Below are 27,857 nucleotides of genomic sequence, written 5' to 3' on the forward strand. Positions count from 1 at the left end.
AAAGCTACTGTCTCTGTAAGTCAGGACTTATGAAGAGGTAGGACTGTCCCCTAGGTACATCTGGGATAGTCAGAAAAAACAGACACTATGTGCTGAGAACCGTTCTTAAGTCCGTAACTCACCCATGCCCCCTCCCCTGGAGGTAAGCATCCTCCTCCTCCTTATTCTACAGTGGGAACAAAAACCAAGAAGGAGCAGCTCCTGGCTATGGAGCCATGAGAGGGCAGCTCCCTCACCATCTTTATTGGGCCTTCTACACTCAGGGGTCACATTTTCTCCTCAATCCAGCAGCAACAGCTCTTGGATTACCGGATTGTGCCAACTGGAAACTGGGATGTTTTGCTGTGGCTGTTTCTTTGACAGAAATTGCGATCCCTCTAGGTCTCCTTGGCCTCCAACCTGTGCTATATATATTTCAAACCAAAGTACAATTACTTCTGTCTGTCCAGTAATTTTGTGTGAATTTAGCCCTTAGTTCCAGAGAAGAATAATCGTTCATAAAGCTACCCTTGAACTTTCTCTGCCAGGCTTTACATAGATCTCCTCCCTGAATCCCAGTAATAGCCCTCAGGGGTCGGAATTTTATTATCCTCCTCTTAAAGATGAGAAAACTAAGTTGCAGAGTCAGTGGCGGAGCAGGAGTCTCTTGTTCTGAGTTCTGTCATTCATTATGTGAACTCCACTGCACAGTGTGGCTGTGGGTGAGTTACAGGAATAAGCGTTACCTGCTCTTTATTCTCAAAGCGGGAAACAAAACTCAGGAAAGAGCAGCAGCCCAGTTCCATCCAGAATTTGTTCTTTTACCAACTTGGGGATGGGTAGGAGATGTCTGAGGATCCATGCAGGGTCTCTAGTGTGCTTCAACACTCTTTGTTCAAGGATAGTTACCCAAAATCCCCTAAATCAGCTGGGATTTGCCTTCCTTTTTCTAATTGGTCCATAAGGCTCTCAATTTTTCTGAAATCCAGGCAAGACAGTAAGAATAATATAAGCATCCTGCTCTTGAAGGCCCTATATTCCAAGAGAATTCAGCTTTGTACAGTGGAGGCAATTGCCGACCACCCAAGCCTTAGACAGCTGCATGGATTATGCATGTTTGAATGCCCACTCTGGAGCAAAGCACTGTAGGATGGATGGTAAGGCCCTGAGGAATAAGGACTGGTCCCTACCATCATGGAGCTTAGAGTCTGCTGGGAAAGATGAGCACATGGGAAATTACAATGAAATCAATAATCTGATAAGTGCCACAGAGGTTCCTAGACAAGTGCTTTCCAGGTTACAGAGGGGAATGTTACTGCCAAGTGAAGATTAGCAGGCTGAATTTCAGAGCGGAAGTGGCATTGCTAGAAAGCAGGGGTTGGCAAACCATAGCCCCCAGGGTACATCTATCACCTTGCCAGTGTTTGTACGTAAAAATGTCATGATCAAAATAATACTATATCATGATGTGTGAAAATATATGCGATTCAGATGTCAGCATTCACAGTGAAGCTCTGTGGGAACACAGCCACACTCACTATCCATTATGGCAGCTCTCAGATTCAGCAACAGTACCCTGGAATAGCTGGGACACACAGCATACAGCATGTGCTATTTTCTTCCTCTGTGGTCCCTTTCTGAAGAAGTTTGCCATTCGCTGGTCTCTGAGGATGGATAAGACTTGGGCTTGTAAAGTCAGGGACAGAGCCTTCCTGGCAGGACAATGGAAGTTAAGGTGGAGGGCAGAAGAGCCGGCAGGTGCCAGACAGAAGGTGAGTATTCAGTCCCTTGTCATCTCGTTTTTAAAACCAAATGTGAGTGTGTGAGAAAGAGCAATGTGAATTCTACCGCAAAGGTATGAAAGTTTGGACAGTAAAGGAGAAAGAGGAGGAATGGAGAGCAGGAAAGGGAGAGAAGCCTTCAGGAAATAGAAAACGTGGACAAGCACAGTTGAGGGAAGTAGACGACGACGGTATGAAGCAAGAAAATTAATGGATGGGAAAACACTGAGACTAGAGAGCAGTCAGGAATTGAGGGATGGGAGGGATGTGTCCAGCCAGCAGCTACTGTTTGAGGATGGTGCTACTCTCATGGCCGTGTACCCCCGGCGCTCCTAGCCTGCTTACTCTGTGAAGGTACTTCGCCAGGACAGTTCAAGCTACAGCAGTGTGTTTGGGAAAGAAAACTAACATTTATTAGGCTCCCACTGTGCACCAGGCACTGCAGGCAATTTGTAAATCAGTTAACCCTCACATTAAACCTGGCGGTAGGGATTACGCCTTTTATGGAGGTAGGACTGGGTCCCTTTGGTCATTACTTCACCTCTGATCCTCGCTCCCAGTGGGGAGGATAATGACCACTTGGAGGGTTATTGTGGACAATAAGGGAGAGGGTGCGTGCACTTCGCCCTGACACGCACTAACCCTCAATCATTAAGACTCGCCTCCGAGACCCCACAGTGAGCCACCGGGGCGGGGGTCACAGGCCACGGGTCCCCGGGGGGCCCCCCCAAGCCGGACGCCTAGGAGCCTTCCGGAGGACGTGGGGCGGGGCTCGGGCGCACAAAGGAAGCGCGCGGGCCTCGTAGGCAGCCGCTCCGCCCCGCTCCGCCCCGCGCCGCCTAGCCCCGCCCTCGCCCCGCCCCGGCGGAGGCGGCCCGGGAGCCGGCCCGGACGCGCCGCATTGTTTCCGCGGCGCCGCAGCTCTTGAGCTCTCGCCGCAGCCCGGCCGTCGCCTGTCGCCCTCCCGGCCCCGCGTCCCGCGCCTTGCGCCTTTTGTCCAGGCCGCCGGGCCCTGCGGTCGGATGCGCCGCGGAAGCCCCGGGCCCCGGCTCGGAGGCTCCCGGCGCGGAGGACGCGGCCCGCCCGGGCCCCCGCTCCAGGCGGCGCCGGGCCGAGGGGCTGCGTAGGCCCCGCCCGGTCAGGCCCGGCCGGGCCCCGGACAGGTCAGTGCTACCGCGGGGAGGGATCGTGCCGTGCCAGGAACGGGCGCCGCCCTGGGCCTCGCGGAGGCCTGTGGGCCGCGCCGCCGCGCTCGGCCTCTGGGGAGGGCCCAAGCCGCCTCCGCTCCCGCTCGGGGCCTCTGGACCCCATGGCCCCGGGGGGAACTTGTATTGATGGGAAAGGACAAGTTGTTTTGTGCCTGTCCTCTTCCATTTTAGGAGAGCGTTTTCTCGCCCTCCCGTGCCAAGCGAAGGTATGCTGCATCTGCGAGCTCTTTACGTTAAATCCGGAATCTGTGAGCGTCTGTTTAATTTGACGTCCAGAGAGGCAGGTAATGTGCATGGCCAGAATGCGAACCCGTGAAGTTGTCGCCAGAGCGCCTAAGCCCTAATTCCCGCTTCGGGTGCCAGTTTGTACCAGTGAGACCCTCCCACACCTTAGCTGCTGAAGATTTCTCTAGCTTAATACTAACAGTTCCCATCAACTTTCCTTCCCTGGCCAGACGTCTGCCTACCTTTCAGCTTGTCCGCTGAGCTCACTCTTATTCCTGTTTTACAAATTAGTGACAGCTTTACCCTCCGACTTTTCCCATCCTTGATCCTTAATCCCTCCATTAGCATATTAGGCCCAGAGGATCTCTTGGGAAGTGAACTTTCGACCCAAATCCTCTCTGCCTGTCCGCAATTTTCCTAGGATGGCCCCACTTTAAACTATTCCGTCTCATTGCCTGCCTTGAGCTTTCAATTTCATGTTTAGAAAGTAATGTCACTTTCACTGTGACCAGTGTAATGTTCACCCCCACTGTCCTCGCCTTTTTCAGCCATTTGGCCCTGGGGCATTACTGGATAATCCAATTATCATTCACCTGGGATTTTTCTAACCCCTCCTGAGTCAACCCAAATGTTAGAACTGCTAGGATTTCTAGGTCAGTGTGAACATTACAGGCTAATGAAGCAAGGGAATTGTTTCTTGTTCTTGTATTTCTGCATACACACATGCACACACGCGTGCGCACACACACACACACACACACACACACTTCCCATTCTCCCCAGCTTTTATTTCCACACAGAGATGCTAACCTGTGGCACTGCCTGTTGGCTAGCATTTAGATTTGGGTCACCAGGGATGTAGAAAGTCCCATCGTTTTGCCTGGAAAATAGAAAGTAGTTTATTAACATAATAGTCATTAGGGTAAGAGATTTTTCTCTTGGATCTTCGCACAGCCGAGCAGCTCTGGCCTTGTTCCGTTCTATTTTGCACATTTTATCAGGCTCCAGCTTTATGTAAAACATTGTTGGGCCCCGCAGATTGTTTGGAAACCTTCAGACTTTTGTCCACAAACTATTGCCCACAGTTCGTTTCTGTTGCTGAGTGGCAGCACGGGTGAGGTGGAGATTTGGCTTCTTCACAAGGGTGGCATGTTCCTCCACGGGTCCGGCAGATGGGGAGTGGTGCTCTCTTAGCACCTGCTCTCTCCTGGCACTGTCATATGAGTTCCACTCCCCTGCTCACCCAAGATGTTTCCAGGCTTGTCTTTATATACCACAGAGAACAGATGTCTTTTTTTTTAACCCCCTTAAAACTTTAAACTTGAGAAAGTGGGTAGTTTCTTAGTTCACTGTGCTGTGGACTCCTGTTTGGGAGTACCTCTGGTTTCACTCCCTCCTCCTCTCCTGTAATTGTTCTGTGCTCATGTGGCTTGGGCATTGTTGAATGTGGACGTTTCATCGAGTGGCTGCCTTCTGACCCTTTGCACTTTTCTGGGGTGTTTGTTTATGGCCCTGGGAGTGGAACCCATGGCCCTAGGCCCTTTCCACTTTCTCCTGTGCTTGCTTTGTCCGTTTAGCTCTGCCAAGTGGGCTTCATACACACTGTTTCCTTCCCTAACAGTGAAGAGGAAAACTCCAGCCCCTTCCTTGTGTGGCAGAAACAGTTTTCTGGCTGCAGGTCTTTACGCAGTCTCTGTGTGTTCCACACCCTCCTTTGGAGGACAACATTTTAGGAAGATGTTTTGTTCCAGGTCTGCCACTGACTTTAATCTAAGCCGATTGACCCTGAGATTGCCTTTTCAGCCAAGAGACCCCTTCCCCCAGCTCTGACCTGTGCTGCCTGTTTGCTCTGGCTCAGCCCCAGAATCCACTCTTTTTCAGACCACATCCTCTTTCCTGCCTTACTCATTTCCTGTCTCACATGTTTTGGATCTTCTAGTTCTGATTCTTTGGAGGCAGAGGGAATAAATTGGAGAGGGATAGAGGAGAGAGATGAGCTTAAAATTTGAATCCTCCTTATGGGTAGCTTACATGTTCTTTCTTGCTCGTCTGTTCCTGAGGTTGTCTCTTTTAGGGAAACACACACAGATAAAACAGTTACTGGCTAAGAATTGGGAGTTTTTACCTCTGTGGTAGAGAATGCTACAGGGGAGTAACTTCTCTAGCTCTCTCTTTTTTCTTTCCTGTTGTTAACATAGAGAGAGGTGACTTGACTGCATTTTAGATCTGTGTTCTTACCCTATAAGCCCCACCTGTCTCCTGTCAGTCCTTCCAGCACGCCAAAATGAAAGCTAAAACCTAGGGAACAGGGTGGTGAGTCTGGACCTATTGCATGTTAGTATAAAAGTAGCACAGACTTTTCTCCTGAGTGAGTCCAGTTTGTATTGAAGTTCTTCCAGCCATTCAGTATTTAATCTCCAGGCATTTGGTCCCATGCACAGAAAGAATTCTTTTATGAATGACAGTAAGGTGCCATCTTAAGTGGTGATTTCTTTGTCTTGTGCCTCTTGGCAATGGGATGATGAAGGTGATGGTTTGCAGTAGTTGGGGAAAAAAATCTCAAAAATGTTGTGCTCTTTGGTACCCCTTTGGAGACCATCTTGAAGCAAGGACTTGCTACCCCTGTGGGGTGGCAAGGTGCTTTGAGCACTGTGATTGGGCCTTTGTGTTAGTGACAGAAACCTCTCACCAATGATTTAGTGGTTCAGAGCTGGCCTCCCTTCAAGGTAGAGGCCCGAGAGTGCACAGAGTTAGGATTTAGCAGGTGACATGGTGTGTCACAAGCTTTTGTACACATCACCGTCTGAAAGTCTTAAGCATGGCTTCTGAGAGTCAGGGAGCATGGTTTTTTGGTGTTAAAAACACATGCCACTTAAAATGAATATAATCTACACATTAAATAGATGTAGGTTTCATTTTAAGAATTGACATTTAAATTTTTTATTTTGAGTTCCTAGCTACATCAGATTACTGGTTTGGTATTTGTAAAGATATTCAGAGGCAAAGTATCTTTAATTCTATCTCATATCATAGATACTTGAAGAATTGTTATGAAAATAGTCATTTGCCTAAGATAATAGTCTTATTAATTTTAGATTTTTCTCTATTAGTAACAAAATGGAATCTAACCAACATGACCAAGAAATGATCTATCTGTAAAAAATTTTTAGATTTATTTAATTTTCTGTGTATGTGTTTTGCCTACATGTGTACTGTATATATGCCTGGTGCTCATGGGAAGCCAGAAGAGGGCTGTCCCAGGTCCCTTGGAACTGGAGTTACAGACCACTTAAGTTGCCGTGTGGGTGCTGGGGCCAGCCTGGGTCCTCTGCAGGAGCCACACGTGCTCTTAGCCAGTGACCCAACTCTCCAACCCCAAAATGTTTTTTACAGTTAACCAAGAGTTGTGGAATATAAAATTAGTAGGGAGGTATCTGTACATGTTCATGTATGTGTGTGTATGTGTTCATGTTCATGTGTGTCCATGTATGTGGGTATCTACTTTTATTACACTCCTCATATTTTACAGTCTCTCACTGAACCTGAAGATCACTGATTGCTGGGATTAGTTGGCTAGGAAGCCCTGACGATCCTCCTCCTGCCCCTACCCCCTACGACTGGGATGACAGGCGTGTACCCCCATGCCTGACTTTTTTACATGTGCTGGGAATCTGAACTCCTGAAACAAGCACTTTACAGACTGAGCCATCTCCCCAGAATTATTAGCTCTTGAAAATAGCAGTGTAGTCAGAGGCAACATAATTTAAATAGTAAATTCTCACTCTGGGGTTCATTATAACACTACACAGGCCCCTTCATAAACGTTACCCCCAGACCCCATTATGTTTAGTGAAAGGGGACATGCTTTCCCTGTCTTTCACTTTCCGAGCATTTTAGTTCAGATGAGACCAAAGACTCATGTCAGTGTCAAAGACTGTTTGTACTTTTGCTCAAGAAGTGGTTGCTGTTTGATGTAACTGGCCAGTGTTCTGAGAGGAATCCAGATGTTAGAGAGGCTCATTTCTCTATTCCCACTTTATGTAAAGTGTACTTACCAATAAATGTGTTCTCATCTCTCTGTTAAGGAAAGATGACTACTGTTCAATGCCATGTCATAACCATGTCCTCTCCAGTAGATCAGGTTGGACCAGGCCTGATGCTGTGTTGGAACCCTTGGCAAGAAAACAAAAATTCATGACTACTGAGAGTTATTTTCAAAGCCCTAACTGCACTGTTCTTGGGCCTCAGATACTAAATATTATTCCTAGTTACTGATGTCTTCAGAATATTTTAACCCATCCTTATGTCTCCCAGAGCTCCACAGCTGTATTGACATATGGAACAAGCCAAGCAAAGGGCACTCTAAAATTAATGTGAAACAAACACATGTTTTTAAAAAGTGGGTTTGTTCCATTTTTCCAGACATCCCATTATCAGTACTCAGTAAATAAGATGATTGAAAACTTAAATGATAGCAAAAATAAATAATAAGACTTTTTTTAAAAATGCAAGTTGTTCTGCCAAGCCCGATGTCTGTCCCATACAGAAACATACAGACTCTCGTATCCATGTGCATACCCCCGTCACACAACTAAACACTAGAAAAGTATTGCTTTCTGAGAGAAGCCATCAGAATTAACTTGTGTTTTTTGTTGTTGTTGTTGTTGTTGTTGTTGTTGTTGTTGTTTGAGACAGGGTTTCTCTATGTAGCCCTGGCTGTCCTGGAACTCACTCTGTAGACCTGGCTGGCCTCGAACTCAGAAATCCGCCTGCCTCTGCCTCTCAAGTGCTGGGATTAAAGGCGTGCACCACCACTGCCCAGCCTCAGAATTGACTTGTAAAAGTCATCTGGACTGTGATGTTGGCAGGATGGCTAAGGCTGGGTGCCACCTCCTGCACTCTGACCTTGCCTGCCGTTTGTCACCCTTGGTGACCCTACTGTTAGTAACCAGAAATAATGAAGTTGGCATATTAGGGGCCATGACCGCCTTTCCTTATGATTAGAACATTTACTAAAGATTTCTAGATTTCTTTTATAAATGGAATTTTTAAAATCTTTCTTCCATGATTTATCTTTAGCATTTTAAACTGATTTTCTTTCACAGGCTTTCTGAGTTCCACCCTAACCCTTATATTCCTAGGTAGGGGTTCTTCCTTTGACTTGACTTAGAAAACCTTTCTTTGGTTTCTGGATTTCTTCTGCATTGTTTACTGATGATTTTTAGGCTCTTTATAAAAGATGACATAGAAAGGAAATCTGGTGTTTGTCTTCCTGGCCTTGGGGTTAATAGTCTTGGTGTATTGACTTGGCTTTCCCTGAAGAGGAGAGTGCTTCTGTTATGTTACAGTCCTGTCAAAGCAGAGATAAATAATGACACTTCCTGAAGACTGACCTCAAGTGTGTCAAGACAAGGCACATGGTAAACCCTTGGTAGACAAAGCACTGAGGAACAGGAACGAGCCTTTTGGGACAGAGTGATGTCAGCCTTAGTGAGAGTGAGGTCAGGGCCACTTCTCAGTGTTGTGCTTTGTGCTTTTACTTAATTTCCTCTCTGCAGGTCCAACAAGTATGAGCATACGTGTCATAGTTGAGGACACTGAGGCTGACAGTAGCTTGATGACACCACAGGCTAAGATTTAAACCCAGTGTCTTCTGCTTCTCTACTCACAACCAGGATTTCCCATAAACTTAAACTGACTAGACACAGTGAGGACTGTGTGCCTAAGGCTATCACAGGTGGAGCCAGAATGAGCCTAGACCTGACCCAGAGTCAGAGTTCCTCCTGCCCTGCCACTCTTGATCTCTTCCTCCTGGACTTGAGATATCTCTGTAGAGCCTCTCCCTTGGTCCCAGATGCCGTATGGAGTCTTACTATCTGCTAGAACACTGTGATGGAGACAAGCTGGGAGACCCTGAGCTGGGCATCAGGGGCTAGTCCATGATGGACCTCTGTTGTCAAGCAAAACAGACAAGACTTTGCCTAGCCTCTGCAACCAGGACTAGTTAGCATTTCTGGTACTGGAAGCCAGCATAGCCTGTTGGAAGTCACTTTGTGGTCCCACAGAAGCTAATTCCACCAGCACAGCACCTTCTTCATCTGATGGCACTCAGCCCGAGAGCTAGGGAGCAGATCAGGGCTCTGGGTGGAGCTCGCCCACTGCTCCCTTGTCCTCAGCAGCATGGGGGAGGGTGGCCGCTGCCTGCTTTGATTGCATCCCTCCTAGCTCTGGGTGACAGCTTGGAAGACATCCAGCTGTGTACAATTCAGCTTCTGCACACTCTAGCCTGTGATTTGGGGTGAGTTGCACGGGCCCTCTCTGCCTATGTCCTGAGAGATGGCATGAAAGTCAGCTGTACAGTAATGGCTGCCAGGAGGGAGGGTTTGGTCCTCTAGCCAAGACTGTAGATAGAGACATTCAGCTCTTACCCAAAATACTGAGAAGCTCCTCTGCCCTCCTGGCCTGCTAACCTCGTCTCAGTGAGGTCATCCTGAAGTGACACTCAGGCTGGCTTGAGGTCATCTGGCTCAGCTACTTTCCCATTCTGCTGGCCAGCTCCCTCCTCCATGGAGACCTGGGTTTGGATCTTGCTTCTGTGCCTGTAAATCTCCCTGCTGTGCAGGCACCGCTGTTTCTTCCCTTCTCTGGAGAGGTTCTTAAGAACAGCTACAGTTGGCCCAGCTGAGGAAGGTGCTCTGAGGGCAGGCTGAGGCCACAGCCGTGGCTTGTGGTCTCCAGGCAACAGGTCTTCTGTCTCACAGCTCTATCCTCAGAAGAATTGAAAAGGTTACAGGCATTGGCTCCTCTAGGACTCAGGCCTAGTGTGGGAAGGAGCCTGCAATTTCCTAATCCCTAAGAGCTCCTTTGGTATATGTCCTAGAAGATCCCACCTTCTAAATGACATCCACTCTTGCTTGGATTCTAAAGCACACACCTGTAACTTGTGCCGTCTGCATGGGAGATGTGTGGACATCATCTAAATTTAGTGTAAACATTGGTGGGAGAAATGACTCATCCTGAATTGTAGGTGTGGGAAGCATGACATTAAATAATGGTGTGCTAGGCCTATTGAAAGATCACGTGCCACTTCCCTCCTGACATTTTGGAATGTCAAGTGTAGCGCCTGGGTCCTGATTAACCATGCTCCTTTTCTTATTAGTCCAAGGCTCCCACCTGGGAATCACTCACCTAGATTGCCAGTTCTCAACCCTAATGTCCCAGACCACACGTGATGTGTCAGCCTCATTGTCCCCAATGAGCTTACATGTGGTCCCAGCCAGTCAAGCACAGCCCTCCCCTCCCTGGCTGCTTCACTCAGAGCCCACTACAGGGAAATGAACCGCCATGCTCTGCTCAGGTCTTTCATGATCTTCAGTGTTTTTGTTGCTGTGGCAAAACAGGCAATGAGAGCAACCTAAGGGAAGAGGGTACGTTCCAGCTCACATGACAGTAGGCACGGTGCTGGGAGCTGGGAGCCACTGGTCACGTTGGAATGGTGACAACCTGTATTCAGGTGGGTCTTCCCACCTCTCTGGAAACATGCTCACAAACAAGCCCAAAGTTTAGTTCATACATGACTCTAAATCCCCTCAATCCTGAAGACTAGTTGCCTCATCTGAAAGGCCTTAGACTTAGCCCTTTCAACTGGGTTTGTTCTCACCTCCCACCGTACCTGGGTCCATAAGCAGGATCAGAGAGGGCTAGAAAGGGTCTGCTTACCTGACCAAAGCAACTAACTCACAGCAAGATCTGGATGGCTGGAACCACACTTGCTTTTTTTAAAGTGTTCGTCCTGTAAATCTCTTTGTGTAGTGCCTAGATTGAACTCCAGCCCCACTCTACCTCTGCCATGCCCTGCTTTTACTCTCTCCTGGTAAGGGACACCTCTCTCAATGTCACAGTGCCACTAATTTCTTTGGTGATTTGACCATAACTAAAGAAAGTTGGCCCCAGACTTTTCCACAGGCCTAGCCACTCTTTCTTCAGCTTTCCTCTCTGTAAGGTGACCTGCTGCTGGCAGCAGCTGTGGCCTCCTGCTGTCTCCTGGATACCGGCTCAGCAGGCAGCATTTCGCAGGTGCTTCACTTATAGTCTCTACAGGCTGAGTGAATGGAAGCAGGGAGCTTGATGGCAGTGCTGAGCCTGGAGCAAGGCTGCCAGAGTGGCTTGTTTGTTGAGCCAGGTTACCAGTTACTGTCTTCTTAAACATTAGCTTGTTCTCATGCTGTAGCCAGCCAAGACATCCCTTGTCAACCTCAGGCTTCTACACTTACATACACACACAGAAAAAACCCTTAGCATTCTGACAGAACAGATAGTTTATGTGTCTGAATGTGTCTTCTGTATATAGGAAAAACCTTGTTCTGAACTGACCTGGCCTTTCAAGGCTTGAACCAGCCTGTAAACTCTCCAGCTGGCTGGACAGTGTCTTTCTAGGTGCCTTCTTGCCTCTGCATCTAGAGATCATCCTACCTGACAAGTTTCTGGATCTAAGTTGGTGCTCTGACTCTCCTGTGCTGAGGAACTCCTCCACAGTGACAGGCAAGTGGACTAAAGAATAGTAGCTAACATAGGCAGGTCTGCAGAAATGCCACTTCTACAATAGACACTAAGCTACTCAGTGTCACAGCTTCAGAGAGTAGTTTTTGAATCTCACCTATGACAGATCTCTTTGTAGTATCAAGGAGACCTATATTCTTTATGGTGATGAAGACTGACTTTATTATTATTCATTTTTATTATTTTATATTAGAACAGGCCTTAAGCATGTGTAGTATATTGGATATTGGGTTAGTCTCTGGGACCAGAGGTAACTGGGTCACAGCCCCTGCCTTTATTAGCAGAAGTGACCAGTCCCAAAGAGAATGGGTTCAGAACAGTAGCATAGACAGGGCCACTAGGTAGGCTTCCCTGTTGTTCATTGCGAAAGCTGTTTCTGCCGGAGCCTGTGAATGAGGTCGGCAGTGAGTAGCAGCCTAGCTGTTGGTTGCTGGCTTACTAAGACTGACATGACACATTCTAGTAGTCCGGTGTGGTCAACTCAATGGCAGTTCCAGCCTGGCTCTTCCCAGTGGGGCTTGGCCTAGTTCTTCTCCAGCCCTGGAGCTAGAGGAGTGCCCACTGTTGAGGTGCTCACTGTAGGAAGGCATCTGAGACCTGTGGGAATCACCCTGGCAGAGCCTTCAGCCCAGGGCATTGGTGGAGTGTACTGAAGAACTGAATTCCAAAGACAGAGTTCCTTTGTCTCTTTTCTTTGCCTCAGGCCAGCAGGGCGGGTTTCTGCAAGTTTCACTGTCAAAGCAGGTCTCCCCCACCCCCCAAACAGGCTGCAAAGCAGTCTGAGAGTGGGAAGCAGATTAAATTAATCTCAGTGTGCTGAGCAAGGCAGGGGTGAGACTGTTTGGCCATTCCAGAAATAGCCCAAACTCTTTGTTACTAAAGCAGGTGATGAACTATAGGCCTTCCTGATGGTGGCAAAGCCAGACAGCTGTGAACCTTTACCATTCACAGAGCCCCCTTCTCTGCCCCTGGGATTCTCCTTCCTGTAATCCGTCCCAGGGTTATGATGGAGACTTCGAGACTAGAACTTCTGATGTCAGCATGAAGGAGTTTATCTTCTTGTTATAAGATCTTTTAAAAAAAAAAAAAAAAGACTGGAGATTCGAGAGTCGTTGCTTCCCATCTGTGAGCATTGATTTGTAACCTCAGCAGGTAAATGCCCGGAAGACTGCACTCCTCTGTCTCACAGGCTCTAAGACTGTAAGGAAGAGGTTGGAAGGAAGAGCCCACAAAAAGGGGCACAAAAAGAGCCCACAAAAAGGGGCTTTAGGAAGAGCCCACAAAAAGGGGCAGGGTATCAGGAGCAGTTTGGGGGTGAGTGTCAGTGATGGCTGCTAGGTAGAGTGGCAAGTAAAGCATGTTCCTTCAGGTTTAATCCTGTGACAAGCAGCAGCAGCAGCTTGTAAACCACTCTGTTCCTTCAGCCTGTGCTCTCAGGCCAGAAAGTGGCTGTTCAGAAGCAAACAGTAACCAGGTGCACAGCTGTGATCCCAACACTGAGAGACTGGGAACGAGGCCAGCAGAGCCAAGACAGAAGGATCTCAAGTTTAAGGCTGGCCTGAGCAACTCCGGGAGACCTTTTTCTCTAGATGGGGAGACAAATAATGAACCAAAATAGCTTATGAGTGAGCTCTCTGAGATGCACACATATTAAGGTAGGTCCTAACATTTTTATTTTATAGCCCATGGAACAGGCTGAGAGGGCCAGGGCATGACATAATCCACTCACTGATGGAGACAGTCCCTAAACCCTGTCTAAGCCTGTGTCTGTTCAGTGTACACGTCATATTAGATTCTGTCTCTGAACTTAAGGAACATAGCCAGGGTTACTGGGCAAAAATTAACAGAAACACAGATTTGGAAGAATTTGTACTCCTCAAGGCAGCAGCAGACTGCCTTAGAGTTAGTTCTCCTGTTGCTGGAAGCATTCAGACAGACAAATGGTAAAAGTCACTGGACAGGGAGCACTGTGGAGAATGTTGTTTTAGTGTTGGAAGAGATGGGAGCTGCTCCTGTGCTTTTTGTGGTCCACAGGGTGTTCAAATCCACAGGAACTGTCCCACTGGACTGTGATTAGGAGGAGACAGCCATCATTAAATGGAGCGTTCAGCTCTTACATTTGAACAATGTTTGTCCATCATTTTAAGTAAAATCTATATTTCTTTGTATATTTAAAATGTTAGAACATAAAAGCAGGGAAAAATTGAATAAACACAGACTTTAAAATTTAAAAGAAAAATTTAGTTTGATTGAATGTGATTAGCTCCATCCTAGCTATTTCTAGGTTGTAAATTCTTACATTGGTAGACATCTTTATAATTGATGCAGAGTTAGTTATAATTTCTTACATTGGTACAGAGTTTGTTTTGATACAGATTTAAGGTTTTCATTGGTATGAGTTTCTTATATTGATACAGAGATTGAGATTAATATTGTTTTAGACAGTCATTGTACTTACATAACACATTTATACAAAGCTTAGACCCAGTCCTTCTATAACTGCTATTACAAACTGTCTTTAGATGATTAAGCAATACAAGTTAAGGGCCAGATAGCAAACTCATGGTTCTGAGTTAATTATAAAAGGCTGTGTTCAAGATATTTCAATTAGAAGTGGCTGAGTGTAGTCAAGGCTTAAACAGTTCAGAAATGCATAGTCTTCAAAGGTCTCAGAAGTCCACAGAATATGACATTTAGGCCATTTCATTATTAAAGATCATTTGACTAGAGACATGTTTGCTCCAGACAGCACCCCTTTTTTGGATTCAAAGAAGAAATTGAGTATCAGTGGCGTTGCTCCAGTTGTGGCAAGACAGCCACTAGGCAAGAATTGCCTCAGTTCATCTGCAGACAAAATACTGTCCAGGAAAAGGCACACTATGTGGAATAGTTGACTGATAGCTCTGCCAAGACAGGGTAAGCCATCCTTCAGAATTCTGTGGTACAAAGACCTGTCAGATGATCCTGGGCCAGAAGGCTGATGCTCTAATGTTCTGAGGAATGAAAAACTGTTCGGGTAGTCAGCTATCTCTACAAATTGGTTAAGTTTTGGAAGCTATGTTTTGTGCTTCCTATATTCTCAGGTAATATTTAAGTCATTTTCAGATTTCTGACGGGGTTGAAAACTGGTTGTAGTCTCATAGCCAACCCAAGCTGTTTAGCATTAAGAGAGATGATAGAGATTTGAGAGGATGGTTTTCAGATGGCATACATTCTAAAACCAGAACATAACTCAGGTGTAGAACTGTAAGCCTTTTAAGTTAGGATAGATGGTAGAGTGCTTTATCTAATGGACAGAATGGATGGACTGGGCGTTAAGTGTATTGTATACTCTATAAAGTGCATAATTGTGATGGTTGTGCTCAATCTATATCTGAGAGAAAGAGCCTTTTAATCAGACAATAGGGGAGATGTTGTGGACTGCCCTGCTGCTGTTTGTATTTTGGTGCTAATTCTGCTTCCGTAAGAGGGAGGAGTGGATCATGTGCTCAGGTGATTTCATGTGAACCTTCTCCCCATTTTAACTGGTCAGATAAAGGCTAGAGCCTGTGATTGGGCAGGGGAAGGGAAAGGTGGGGCCTGGAGGTTTTAGAGAGGGGGAAGAGAGGAAGGAGAAGGGAGAGATGAGGAGATGGAAGAGACAGAGGAAGACGGAGAAGAAGGAGAAGGAGAAGGTGGACAGAAGATGGAGCAGAACCAGACGGCCTGGAGGAGACGCAAGTAACAAGAGATCTCATAGCTGGGAAATAGAGTAGTGTAGTGGTCTATTTGCCAGTCTAGGGGTGCAGCTTATAAATATTATAACTGAGTTGTGTGTTCTTTGCATGGGCTTATTGGGGTTGGAGATTTGCTACAACATAAAATTTTGGGTTTTTTTCCCATTTCTAAATACTTTTACTGATTAAAAAGACTAAATTCTAAACAAGAGAATTTCCATTTGGAGGTGGTAGTGCGCACCTTTAATCCGAGCACTCAGGAAGTAGAGAATCCACAGTTTGAGGCCAGCCTGGTCTGTAGAGTGAGTTCAAGGACAGTCAGAGCTGACTATGAAAACTTTATCTCAAAAATCTAAAACAAAAAAGAAAAGAAAAAGGAAAGAAAAATGGAGCTGTCTCTAGTTTTCTAAAGAAAAGCCAAACCTAATAAAATGTATTTCACATTAACACAAACACTGAAAGAGTGTTTTTTAACTTGCTGATGTGGCTTTAGGTCAAACACTAATTTAAGACTTAAAAAAATTATTTGTGTGTGTGTGCACGCACATAAACACATTAAAGTACTGGTGTGGAGGTCAGAGGACAACTTTCAGGGTTGTGTTCTCTTTCCACAGTAGGATCTAGGCATCAGACTCGAGTCATAAGGCTGTAAGACACTGATATCCACAGAGCTGTCTCACCAGTCCCAGGAATTGGTTTTTAAAAACCCTTTACCAGTCACCTCTCCTGGGCAGCTTCTGCTCAGCTATGCGGTCTGTAGGAACGGGGACCAAAGGCATGCCTTAGCCTAGCCTCTGTCATTTAGAAAGGTTGGTCCTGGTGATTTGAATCAGGAGTGCTGAAAGAAAGTGAAGCTGGAGCCCAGTTAGAAATCATTACTAAAATGCTTCTGTTTTTATTTCCTTCTGTGCTTGATTCTCCATTTCCTGGGAATGTTTTGGGTTCTTATTATGAAATAGCATCTTCATATGAAGTATACAAAAATTACCTAAGTAACAACAGTTAACTGCAGTTACTTTTACTATTTTACACCACTGGCTTATGCTTAATATTAATCGGCTTATTGCAGTAAAGAAATGGCTTTTCCACTTTTCTCTTTTAGGAAGTTCCAGGTTAAAGGCACCTCAGCTCACTGAGCACGTGGTGGTGACAGTAAATAGCCTTGGGAAAGGGACTGGGGAGAGGGCTCTAAAAATGGGGCGGTGAAGCCTTGCACCTTTGAAGCAGCACCGCTTCAGATGCTGGCAGAAGGGGACCTGATGGGCATGGGCAGTGCCCTGTCCCACTCTCGGGGGCATTGTGTTGAGTTTTCCAGAGGAGAAGTTAGGAAGGCTGTCCACAGAGAGATGGAGGGGGTGGGGTTTGCTGAAGGCAGGATGGAGTGTATACTACACTCTGATCAGGACGTATGATTAAAAGCAGGGGTCAGCAGAGAGAAATGGTGGCAGTGCCAACAGCATCAGCATTGGAGAACGAAAATAACCCTGTAACTCAGTGCAGTAGCCTACAAAGGATAACGTCGCTGGGGTTTCAGCCTCCTCGGCATCAGTTTCAGAATGCTGTTAAAATCTGACCCTCCAAGGAATCTCAGAAGGTTCCTTTAACCTCTGTCTACCAAGCTGCTCTGTTATACCATGCCTATGTTTAGTGGAGCTTCTTGGTTTAGCTTTAAATATCTTGGTCACTATTTGACATTCTCTGTAAACTTAAGTGTTGTTCTGTCTAACCCAGTACTGGCTGAAATTTTACCTCCTCAGGGGCAGAATTCTGGCCTCTTCAGCCTGGTTAGATCTGTCTTAAATAGAATATTTAAGAAGTGCTGCTGGGTGCAGAGCCAAATTATTGCAAAACTGATAGTATTCACACTGGGCAGTGTAACCATTAGCACTGTAACACTTGTAAGTAGGTTGTCAGAGGTAAGGACTGCCTGGTTGGCACTGTGGCTTAGATGTGCACTGTGGATACTGGTTGTCTATCTCCAAGCTGGCCTCTGTTCTGATTGAAATCAATCTCAATCTCTCTCAATCTCAATCTCTCTCTCTCTCTCTCTCTCTCTCTCTCTCTCTCTCTCTCTCACAGAGACAGGGCAGGGCATTGTTCATGCACTGACCGACCTCAGCAGCCCCGGCATGACCTCAGGGAACGGAAACTCTGCCTCCAGCATCGCCGGCACTGCCCCCCAGAATGGTGAGAATAAACCACCACAGGCCATTGTGAAACCCCAAATCCTGACGCATGTTATCGAAGGGTTTGTGATCCAGGAGGGGGCGGAGCCTTTCCCGGTACGGACTACTTCTTTTCCCCTCTTTGTTTTTTTTTTAAAATATATTTTGGATGTTTACTAGAATATTTTTACAATTCCATGTAAAATTTCTGAAAATGTGAAGTTTGTTCTTCCCCTGTTAATTCCCCCATCCTCCAAATGTTGGAATAATTTCTCTCTAGGATTGAGTTTCTTCAGAGTCTGAAATGACTTGGTGATCAAGGCTAATTGACAAGCCCCCTTGGCTACAAGTTTATGCACACAGGTTCAGCTGTACCCCTGACTGGTGACCTGTGACCTCTTACGTAGAGGGACTTAGTTCCTCTAGGGATATTTGATGAAAGACAGTGGGCTTTGGACAATTATACTTTATTGAGTTTTTAATGCCAAAACATGAACAGCAAAATTTTGGCCAGTTAGCAAAAGGAACCTGTTGGTACAGAGATCTGATGTGTTAGAAATCAAGATGGTGGCATGGGAGTGCAGTCTGAGATGTGCTTTCTGGGAGCAGAGCCTTAAAAAGGTAGTGAGTGAGATGGAGGGACCTTCAGACAGGGCTCAGCGCAGGAGGATTGTGTGTATTGAAACCACCATCCTCCTGTGGGACCATCTGCCTATTGTGCATGCTTTAGAGTCATGGGAGATTTTGTAAGTCACCAGAAGACTGAGTTTGATTCCTGCAGTGGATGAGCCTCTTTCTGAACCACCAATGGACAGGCCCATTTGGGACCTCTCTTTCTGGAGGTTGGCTCAGGCCAATGGATGATCTCCCAGGAGCAGCTTACTGTATAAGGAGCTAGCTCTGGTCCCTGCCCCCTCTCCACTCCAGTCTGGTCCTTTTCCTACTTGTGGAGAAACACTGGAAACCTCTGAGCCTGCAGAGTGAAGACAGATAGAACTGTAGCTCACACTATCCTAGAGCCATACCTCTACCCTGTGAGCTGGCCAAAAAGGCAAAGCCAGCCTTGGGTGTTGCCGGCCACAGGACATGTCGTCCGTGGCTGGGGTCAGTGTGTCCTGCTCGCCCATGTGGCTGCCTGTTCCTCTGGCTTGGCTGTGGTCAGGGAGAGAACAGTAGGAAATCACAACAGTGCTGAGTCTCTTACACACTCAGCTCTGCCCTCCCGGTGACCTCAGAATACAGACCTTGGCTCCTGATGAGGGAAGTCTGACCTCTACCCTGGGACACACCGGGGCAGAGAATACCTCTGACTTCTCGAGCTGTCTCTGTACTCTGGTGCCCACTGTGTCTTGCTTTGGGAACCAAACAGTAGAACAGAGCCTTGAGTGGAGCATCCTCGGATGGTGGCATGCAGGAGGCTTGGAGGGCTGGGGCTGATAATCTGCCTAGCTACTTTGTACCTGTAATATAATGAGACTGCATAGAAAGCAAGGAGTCTAGGATCTAACCCTGGCGGCCTCCATGTCACCTGTCCTCTAGGTGGGACGTTCGTCCCTGCTGGTGGGGAATCTCAAGAAGAAGTATGCACAGGGGTTTCTGCCTGAGAAGCTCCCACAGCAGGACCACACCACCACCACCGACTCAGAGATGGAGGAGCCCTACCTACAAGGTACAAGCCACAGGCAGGGGATCGGCTCTCCCGGGACAGGCACAAGCCCAGGCCTTACACTTCCCCTTTCTCAGTATCTGGAAGAAGCCTGACCAGCATATTCCTTCCCACTGGACATTTCACCAGCACCTCTTCAACCTCTGTCCCTTTAGAACCAGGAACAGGAGAAATGAGAGTCTTCATTCCCTCCCTCTCTGGCAACTGCATTGCTTCAGAGTTTGACTCCCTATAGTGGCCATTGCCAGGTTCTAGAAGTGAGAGTAAGGTAGCACCAGTCAGGGGTACCCCCACTCCATTGCTGGCTCAAGAGCCTGACTCTGAGGTGGGATGAATCTAAGGCCATGGTCAAGCAAGAACTACATTTAGCTTGTGTGAGCTTTCTGCTTCTTTCGTGGCCATAGAGAAGGATGCTGACTCTGCCTATGTCTCCTGTGCCCTGGCTCAATGTGCAGGATCCATCATCAAACAAACACACTGGACAACTCCAGTGGAAGATCTAGCCTTGTAAAAGTAGAGGCAAAGTCTGTCATTTTTTGAGTGGATGCCACTGGGTGCCACATCCCAGACGTGAAGGCAGGATAGGGAGTACCTGTGCCTGTCTAGAGCCTGTCTCAGTGTCCCCCACACTCAGCCATTTCCATACTTTACAGAATCCAAAGAGGAGGGTGCTCCCCTCAAACTCAAGTGTGAGCTCTGTGGACGGGTGGACTTTGCCTACAAGTTCAAGCGTTCCAAGCGCTTCTGTTCCATGGCTTGTGCGAAGAGGTGAGTGGCTGAGCCCCACTGCCGTGCCCCGTCCCTGTCCTGTCCCTGAGGTTGTACCTAGTGTCCTCCTTCCATAATCGTCTACCTTGGGTGCTGTAGGTAAAGCTCATCCATCCTCCCTTCCCTGGCCTGCCTAGTTAAGGCACCGTGTTCAGGTGCACTAGGTGGAGAATGGAGTGTTATGAGAGGAAGCACAGGAAGCAGCAGCCCCTTAGCTGTGTGCCCCAAGGGCTGCCATGCCCTTAGGATAAAGCCATCCACAGATACAGTGTAGCCCAGAGCCATGGGAAGCTTTTATCCAGCCTGGAAAATTGATGATGATAAAAACCACTATCGTTTATTGAGAAGCTACTCCAAGGGTGGGCACAATGCTGTAGATCTATAATCCCAGAACTGGAAATACTGAGGCAGGATTGATTTAAGAATGAGGTTAGCCTCCACTATATAGTAGGGGCTACCTGAGGAGACTTTGTCTCAACTCAAAACAAGGAACAGGCAGGCAGACAGACAGACAGAGAGACTTTGTGCCAGGGCCCTGCTAGTCAGTTGACTATCTCAAAGCATCTCTGTTAACAGCCATCACTGCCATCAGCGTTGTCTATTATTGTGTCCTCTCTACAGGCTGGGAAACTGAGGCATATAGGAGTGCTTGTGCACAACTCAGGTGACCTAAGCTGATAAGTCAGTCCTAGGGGGTTTAGGCTCACACGTGCCCTGCGCTCTTTGTAAGAACAGCTCCACCTTGAAAGCCCAGAACCTGAAATGAACTCTGTAGGTTTCATGCAGGGGTGTTGTGTGTGATCCGCCAGAGTTCCCGTCCTCGGCCATGGTGCTCAGGCTGTGCTGAGGGGACCTTATCAGGCTGAGCTACAGCAGGGCAGAAAACATTAGTTTCCTAGCATCATAGTGTGTGGCATCCACAGGGCATCCCTGCTCTGGGGAGTTGAATTAGCATGTCACTGGGAGTCCTTTATGTCCTCATGAGACTTAGTTTTAGAAGGCAGCTGCTGTCACACCCTGCCTCTCAGGAAGGGCTCAGAGCTCAAGTGCCTGCCCATCAGAGTCCTATCAGCAGTGTCCTAGAGTCAGGATTTGTACCAGTAGACAGACTAGATAGTGGCTGTTTATGCCACCAAGGGCCCCTGCTCTGACTCCCTCCTGTCTGACAGGTACAATGTGGGATGCACCAAACGAGTGGGACTCTTTCACTCAGACCGAAGCAAGCTGCAGAAGGCAGGGACCACAACCCACAGCCGCCGCCGGGCCAGCAAGGCCAGTCTGCCCACACTTAGCAAGGACACCAAGAAGCAGGTAAAACACCGCAGAGCCTGTTTTCACAGATGCTCCCAGTGTCAGCCAGATGCTCCTTCTAGCGTTCTGCTCTCACCTTACAGGTCTCACAGCCAGCCTCCTGGGCCCTGAGCAGGCTCCCTCCTTTAGACCTTACCCTGTCCAGTAGTCTTTTCCTAGAACTACCCCCTCTTGGGGTTCCCATCCAATCTTCTTGGGTCTCATCCTGCTGGCCCTGTGAAGACAGGCTATTCTGTTACCTCCATGTTGGGCTGGGAAAGATGGCAGCAGCCTCTACTGTTTCCCTCATTACCTTTTTGCCCCTGTGAAAACTGGAGGTCTCTCTCAGGACCATGGGTATTCAGCTTTTAAATATTTTCCCAGTGGTTCCATGCCAGGCACTCTGTTAGGCACTAATGATCCAAGGACACGGTCTTAAAAGAGCCCACACCCTAGCTTAGCAGTCTTCATCCTGATGTCTGTCTTGCCGTGCCATGGGTGGCAATAACTTTTGTCTTGCACCTTGTTAAGAATCTTCTAAAAGCTGCAGTTCAGAATATACGCATGCCAAGAAGTCCCTTTTGCTAGTCCAAGTAACATTGAACACCACATAGAGAGCAGACGTAAAGCAGACCACTGTGGTACAGTACAGTACATAGAACAGTGCTGAAGGACTGAGGGTTCTGAGCAGGAAGCACAGAAGCCGCCCCTCCAGGAATAGTGAACCAAGCAGGAGAGGGAGCTCTGCCTGCCTCTGCCCCTTGACACCAGAGTGCTCTGTGCCCCAATCCTGAAGAACGGTGTTTCTCTCTGCTCGCAGCCCTCAGGCACTGTACCCCTTTCAGTTACTGCTGCCTTGCAGCTGGCACACAGTCAGGAAGACTCCAGCCGGTGCTCAGATAACTCAAGCTATGAGGAACCCTTGTCACCCATCTCAGCCAGCTCGTCCACCTCCCGACGGCGACAAGGCCAGAGGGATCTGGATCTCCCTGACATGCACATGAGGGACCTGGTGGGCATGGGACACCACTATCTACCAAATGAGCCCACAAAATGGAATGTGGAAGATGTCTACGAGTTCATCCGCTCTCTGCCAGGTAAGTTCCCTGGAAACTCTTTTCCCTGATGGGCTAATGGAGAGGGAGTGGGAGACCTCGCCTCCCTCCAGGAGGAAGCAGGACCCAGGGTATAGCAGTAGAGCTGTAAGGCTCCTGCATGTGAAAGCATCTGTTCTAGCCTAGCACAGACATTAAGGGCAGAACTGAAGCAGGCTTTGGCAGATTGAGGGACAGCCTGTGGGAGGGAGCAGCTTGAGCAAGAGCGAGGACAAAAATGTGTGGCACAGGGGCACTGTGTGCCCTTGGGGTGTGGAGGGCAGATAGTTCTGAGGCTGCTATCAAGACTCACACTTGGAAAGGCAAATGATCTAGCACTGCAGACTCTTCCAGGGGAACCCTGAAGCTTCTTACCTTTCTGCCAGCCTCATGCATCCACTGCCAGGTCAGCAGTGACGGTGGCTACAAACCTGTCGCAGGGCAGAGTGTGGTACAGAAGTTAGGAGCATAGACTTGGAGGTCAGACAGCACTGGGTCCAGGTCTCGCACTCTGACGTAGCCTAGTGTGTCTTGTCCATCCCTGGACTCCACACGCATCACAGCTCTGTTACTTGTGGTAGAGACTGAGGAAGCCTCTGCAGCCCTGCCTCAGGGTCCCTTATGAGAGGCAACTTTGTGTCAGCCGCGGCTGAGGCAGCCTGGCCGGAGGCCCCTGTCTGAGCCTTGTGTAGCAAGCACGACAGCAGGTTTTCCCCACAGCTAAAGAGAATCAGAAAAGGCCATTATGCCCTCTTGGGCCTAGCCTCAGAAACCACATTCTGCCATTCCTACAATGTCTCATTGGTCACAAAAATAAGCTCTGTCCTTTGGGGGAACCCCTAGGCTGTCTTAGTTAAGGTTTCTGTTGCTGTGATATGACACTAAGACCAAAAGCAAGATGGGTGGGGGAGGGGGAAGGAAGAGTTTGTTTAGCTTACATTTCCACATGTAATCCATCACTGAAGAAAGTCAGCACAGAAACTCAAACAGGGCAGAAACCTGGACACAGGAGCTTACGTAGAGGCCATGGAGGGGTGCTGTTCGCTGCCTTGCTCCTCATAGCTTGCTCAACCAGATTTTTTACAGAACCCAGGATCACCAGCCCGGGGTAACCCCACCCACCATCAGTCACTAACCAAGAAAATACCCTTCAGGAGGCATTTCCTTGAGTCAAGTCTAGGCATAAAGAGCTCTGGCCCTACTGCACAGGTGTGGTTCCCTACTCTAGAGATCTGAGAACTAAGACAGTTTGTTTCCTCCCCACCACACCCCCAGTGTCTTATAGGTAACTGAGGGAAGAAAGGGGCATTGAAGCAGCTCTGACCTACACCCGCCCTGGGTAGCCCTTTTTGCCATTTCTTTCTGAGAATTCAAAGCCTGGATCTAGTGTTACCCATTTGTGCTTGTGCTCAGAGTAACCTGCCATTTCTGTGAACGGCAGCCTGAATGTTCAGTGCAACTTCAATTACAGTGCTTATTGTGACTTTTGCTTTCATTTTGTGTTACCTCTGAGCTTTTCAGTCCCACCTGGAAGTATTTCTGACAATATAATTTTCTTAAGAGCTTTATAGTCTGAGTCTTGTTGGGGTTTACTCCATCAAACAAAAGATACACCCCAAATTATCTTTCAGAGAAGCCTTTCTATAATGCTGGACTTACTCTGGAGCTCTTAGGATTCTTGGGAGTTCTACAATTGATCAGAATCTATGAGGCTGGCCTATGAACACCGTGGGGAGCCTTTTCCTCCAGGGTCTTCAGAAGACTGAGGTTATTTAAGACAAGATCTTTTATGTAGCTCAGGCTAGGCTTGAATTCCTCAGAGCCTCCTGCCTGAGTCACCGAGTGTTTGTATTTCAGGAGAGAGCCACCACAGCAAAGGCTTAAAGGAAACATAAGTTACACCATCAGCCTCCAGCCTTCTCCTAGCCTAGAAACTGCTTTACGGTTTTTCTGTTAGTTTGTTGATTGGTTGGTTGGTATTTTGATACAGGGTCTCACTCTGTAACCCTGACTGTTGTGGAACTCTCTCTGTAGACCAGGCTGGCCTCAGACTCACAGAGATCCACCTGCCTCTGCCTCAGCCTCAGCCTCAGCCTCAAGAGCTGGGTTTAAAGGCGTGCACCACCACACTGGAGACTGTTTTCTAATACCCAGCTCCATTGGCCATCTGAAGGGCCAAGGGCATCCTGAATCAGCAAATACTGGTCATGATGTCCAGAACCACTCTCTTTCCTCTTCCCTTCCTCTTCCCTCCAACTAGAAGCCAGGCAACACCCTTGGCCTTCTGCCTGAAAATGTCTTTAGGCCGCTCAGCTCACTGGGAACTTTACACTTTTGGTTCCCAGCTCAGAGCTGCCACACCTGCTGCTTCCTGACAGGATGCAGTTGAATCCCAGCCCTTCCATCACTGGCAACCCCCCTTTTTCCAACAATGTCCTTCTGGACTAGGAGACTCAGGGCCCCAGATCACCTTAGGTAGTCATTGTTACTCTGCCTGTCCTAGCTACTCCTGGCCCCAGTATAACGCTATCCCTACTAATTCAATTTTTTTTACTGTCCCACTTCTCTCTAAGGTACAGAATCTGTATTATTAATATATTTCTGTGACACAGATCACTTCAAAACTTAGCTTTAGGCCGGGCGGTGGTGGTGCACGCCTTTAATCCCAGCACTTGGGAGGCAGAGGCAGGAGGATTTCTGAGTTCGAGGCCAGCCTGGTCTACAGAGTGAGTTCCAGGCCAGCCAGGGCTACACAGAGAAACTCTGTCTCGAAAAACCAAAAAAAAAAAAAAAAAAAACCTTAGCTTTAGGCAGTAATGACCCATTCGTTCTCTCAGCTGTGTGGGTCAGCATTTGCTGTAGGTCAGCAGGGAAGGAAGCTGAGGAAGCCAGCCAGGACAGCAGCCTCTGTGGCTTTAAGGCTGGCGTCCAAGAGGCCTCTCTTGCTATCCACCAGTGTCTGTCTAGGGGGCTGATGGAGCATTCTGCTGTGGTGGTCAGTTTGCTCCTAAGTTACCTGAAAGGGTAAGCAAGCTGCTGTTGTCCCTGGAAGCTTAAGGGGCCACATGCTTGCCCTCTGTAGCAACTCGACACCTGGGACAGTTAGTGGAGGTCTGAACAAGGGTGTGCTCAAGAAGGCCTGCATCACGACTCCCTGGCTGAGTGGTTAGCCTCTCAGGCTGCCAGACAAGAAGAGCAGAACTGCCCTGAGGACCATACTGAGGCCTTTCTGAGCCAGGGCTTGTCTCTAATTGCTCGTGTTTGTCCATGGTCCTCAGGTTGCCAAGAGATCGCAGAGGAGTTCCGTGCCCAGGAGATTGACGGGCAAGCCTTACTGCTGCTCAAGGAGGACCATCTAATGAGCGCCATGAACATCAAGCTGGGGCCTGCCCTGAAGATCTACGCACGCATCAGCATGCTCAAGGACTCCTAGAGTCGCTGCTGCCTGCCCACTGCACCACCAGGCAGCTAGGGTTCTAGCCCCAGGCATGCACCGCCTCCTGATGGAGCAGAGCCACACAGACATTCCTGAGGAGCCCAGAAAAGGGCCAGTTTGGAGGGAAGGGGCTCTTCCTAGGGGTGCAGCTGGGAAGAGGTCTGAGTACCTCTTCAGTGGCTCTCAGGGGCCATTTCTGTGGAAGGGGTAGAGGTAGGTGGTACAGAAGATGGGGCTTTGCGCTTGTAAATACTGATAGCACTGGCTTCCTCCAAAGTTCCAATGTTCTAGCCCCTGCCTCTTCTCCTTTCTCCATCCCCCATTTTCCAGGGGGTTTATGGTCAGGGCTCCCCAACCTCCGTTGGGTTACTCCCAAGGGCAGCCAGCAGGCCTGGACAGAGGTCTTGAAAGCCCTTGCCTTCTCTCCCCTCTCCCCTCTCCCCTCTCCCCTCTCCCCCCCTCCCCTTCCCCAGGCCTGGTTAACCTTCCGTTGCCAGCTTCTCCCACTTCAGCCTGTTCCCACAGCACCCAGGGGTTCTGCCCCTGTACCCTCTGCAGGTGGAGAGAGAAGCTGGGCCCAGTTTGGCCACGCCTGCTGGCACAGACGCCTTAACGCTGTGTGTATGACTGTGTGACTGGGAGCCTGGACTGGCTGACAGGCCATGAGTGCCCTCTGGCATCTCCAGGTGTTTTGTAGCAAACAGCCACTTAGTGCTTTGTCCTGGACTCTGCTCAGCCTGGGGCTGGGGAATAGAAAGGGCAGACCCCAAGAGTTGGAGATTAGAGGTCCCCTCCAGATAGCAGGTTTCTAGGAAGGTCTTCTCACAACAGACTTGCAGTGTGTCCTGCTGGTTGGCAATCAACAAGGAAGCTACAGGAGCTTAGACCATGTGGCCCAAAGGCTGTGCCTCCTGTGGCTTACCTGCCTGCCCACCCTTCCTTACCACACACCCATGGGAGGGAGTATAACTGAAGGCTGGCTGGAGGCTCTGTAGATGCAGCCTTCAGCTTCCCACTCCCATACTTGGCTTGTAAAACTTATATGGCAGTACCAGCTACCTAAGGAGGGGCAAGGCAGGAAGGGCCAGGGCCTGCCTCTGTCCTTACCAACTCTGGGAAGTCAGCTCCTCCCAAGAGGGAGGGCACTTTCTCAGCTTACTATGCCCCCTTCCCCATACCTCCAGGCAGGGTTGGAAATGAAGGACTTTTTTAACCATTTCTTTTGTTTTTAAAAAATAAATCTGTAAAATCTGCCTCTTCTGTGGCTTTCTCCCAGGGATGATGTGCCTGAATTTTTGTTCACTGGTGAGGAAAAAGATGAGCCCTGGGTTGGGGAAGGATGGCTGTGTTAACTTACCAGTGTATTTTTTGCACCTGGCTAGAACTGGATCATTTCATTGTCCTGACCCCAAATCAACATCCCTCAAAGTCATACTGCAGGACTCTTCAGCTCTGAGCCTCCTCTCTTGCCATCCCACCAGGGCCACATTCTCTGGATCACTTGAGCTGCATCTCAGACCTCTGCCTCCAGGAGGAGTGTCTGCACGGAGCTGCTCCTTGTTCACAAGATAGAGGGACCTGGGAACAGCTTTGGTTCCCTTGGGCACTGACCAAGCATTGTATGCTAATCATGCAGTAGAGAAATGCACAGGGGAAGAGACACCTAAGCCCTTCAGAGAGGAAAGATGGCAGATGTGGTAAACTGTAAAGGCACAGTGAGGGCAGATAAGACTGAAGCTGGACAGACAGCTGAAAGCAGCCAGGTGGTAGCTGGGACTGGCTGGCTGCCTCTTGAATGAAGATGACAACCCAGGGCTTACATAGCCTAAGGAACAGCCTGCCACTAAGCTGCCGTCAGCTGGGCTTAAGGTGCCTCAGAACCCACCAGAACCAGGGAGGTTGGACATGGTAATTTGAGAATCAACACTCCTAACCCTAGGACCTAATAAAATGGGATTGCACACTGGGGG

General features: G+C 48.4%; 1 protein-coding gene across 4 annotated transcripts in view; it reads left to right on the forward strand.

Annotated features, from left to right (window-relative positions):
* Phc2 (polyhomeotic homolog 2) overlaps window positions 1-27,141 on the forward strand; it is a 47,772-nt gene extending 20,631 nt beyond the window's left edge. Inside the window, exons 1-7 of one of the 4 annotated variants that reach the window (XM_028759833.1) lie at window positions 3,121-3,252; window positions 17,548-17,750; window positions 19,173-19,302; window positions 19,953-20,067; window positions 21,237-21,378; window positions 22,178-22,454; window positions 25,730-27,141. In XM_028759833.1, the coding sequence (XP_028615666.1) occupies window positions 3,177-3,252; window positions 17,548-17,750; window positions 19,173-19,302; window positions 19,953-20,067; window positions 21,237-21,378; window positions 22,178-22,454; window positions 25,730-25,884 (1,098 nt within the window). In that variant the 5' untranslated portion in view covers window positions 3,121-3,176 and the 3' untranslated portion in view covers window positions 25,885-27,141. Of the gene's footprint in view, window positions 1-3,120; window positions 3,253-11,642; window positions 11,735-14,643; window positions 14,669-17,547; window positions 17,751-19,172; window positions 19,303-19,952; window positions 20,068-21,236; window positions 21,379-22,177; window positions 22,455-25,729 lie in introns of those variants that run through there. The other 3 variants (XM_028759832.1, XM_028759834.1, XM_028759831.1) reach the window with 3 other exon arrangements.
* The last annotated feature ends 716 nt before the right edge of the window (window positions 27,142-27,857 follow it).

The sequence above is a fragment of the Grammomys surdaster genome, unplaced genomic scaffold (genome assembly GCF_004785775.1).
Source record: "Grammomys surdaster isolate TR1022 unplaced genomic scaffold, NIH_TR_1.0 126313, whole genome shotgun sequence".
NCBI lineage: Eukaryota > Metazoa > Chordata > Mammalia > Rodentia > Muridae > Grammomys > Grammomys surdaster.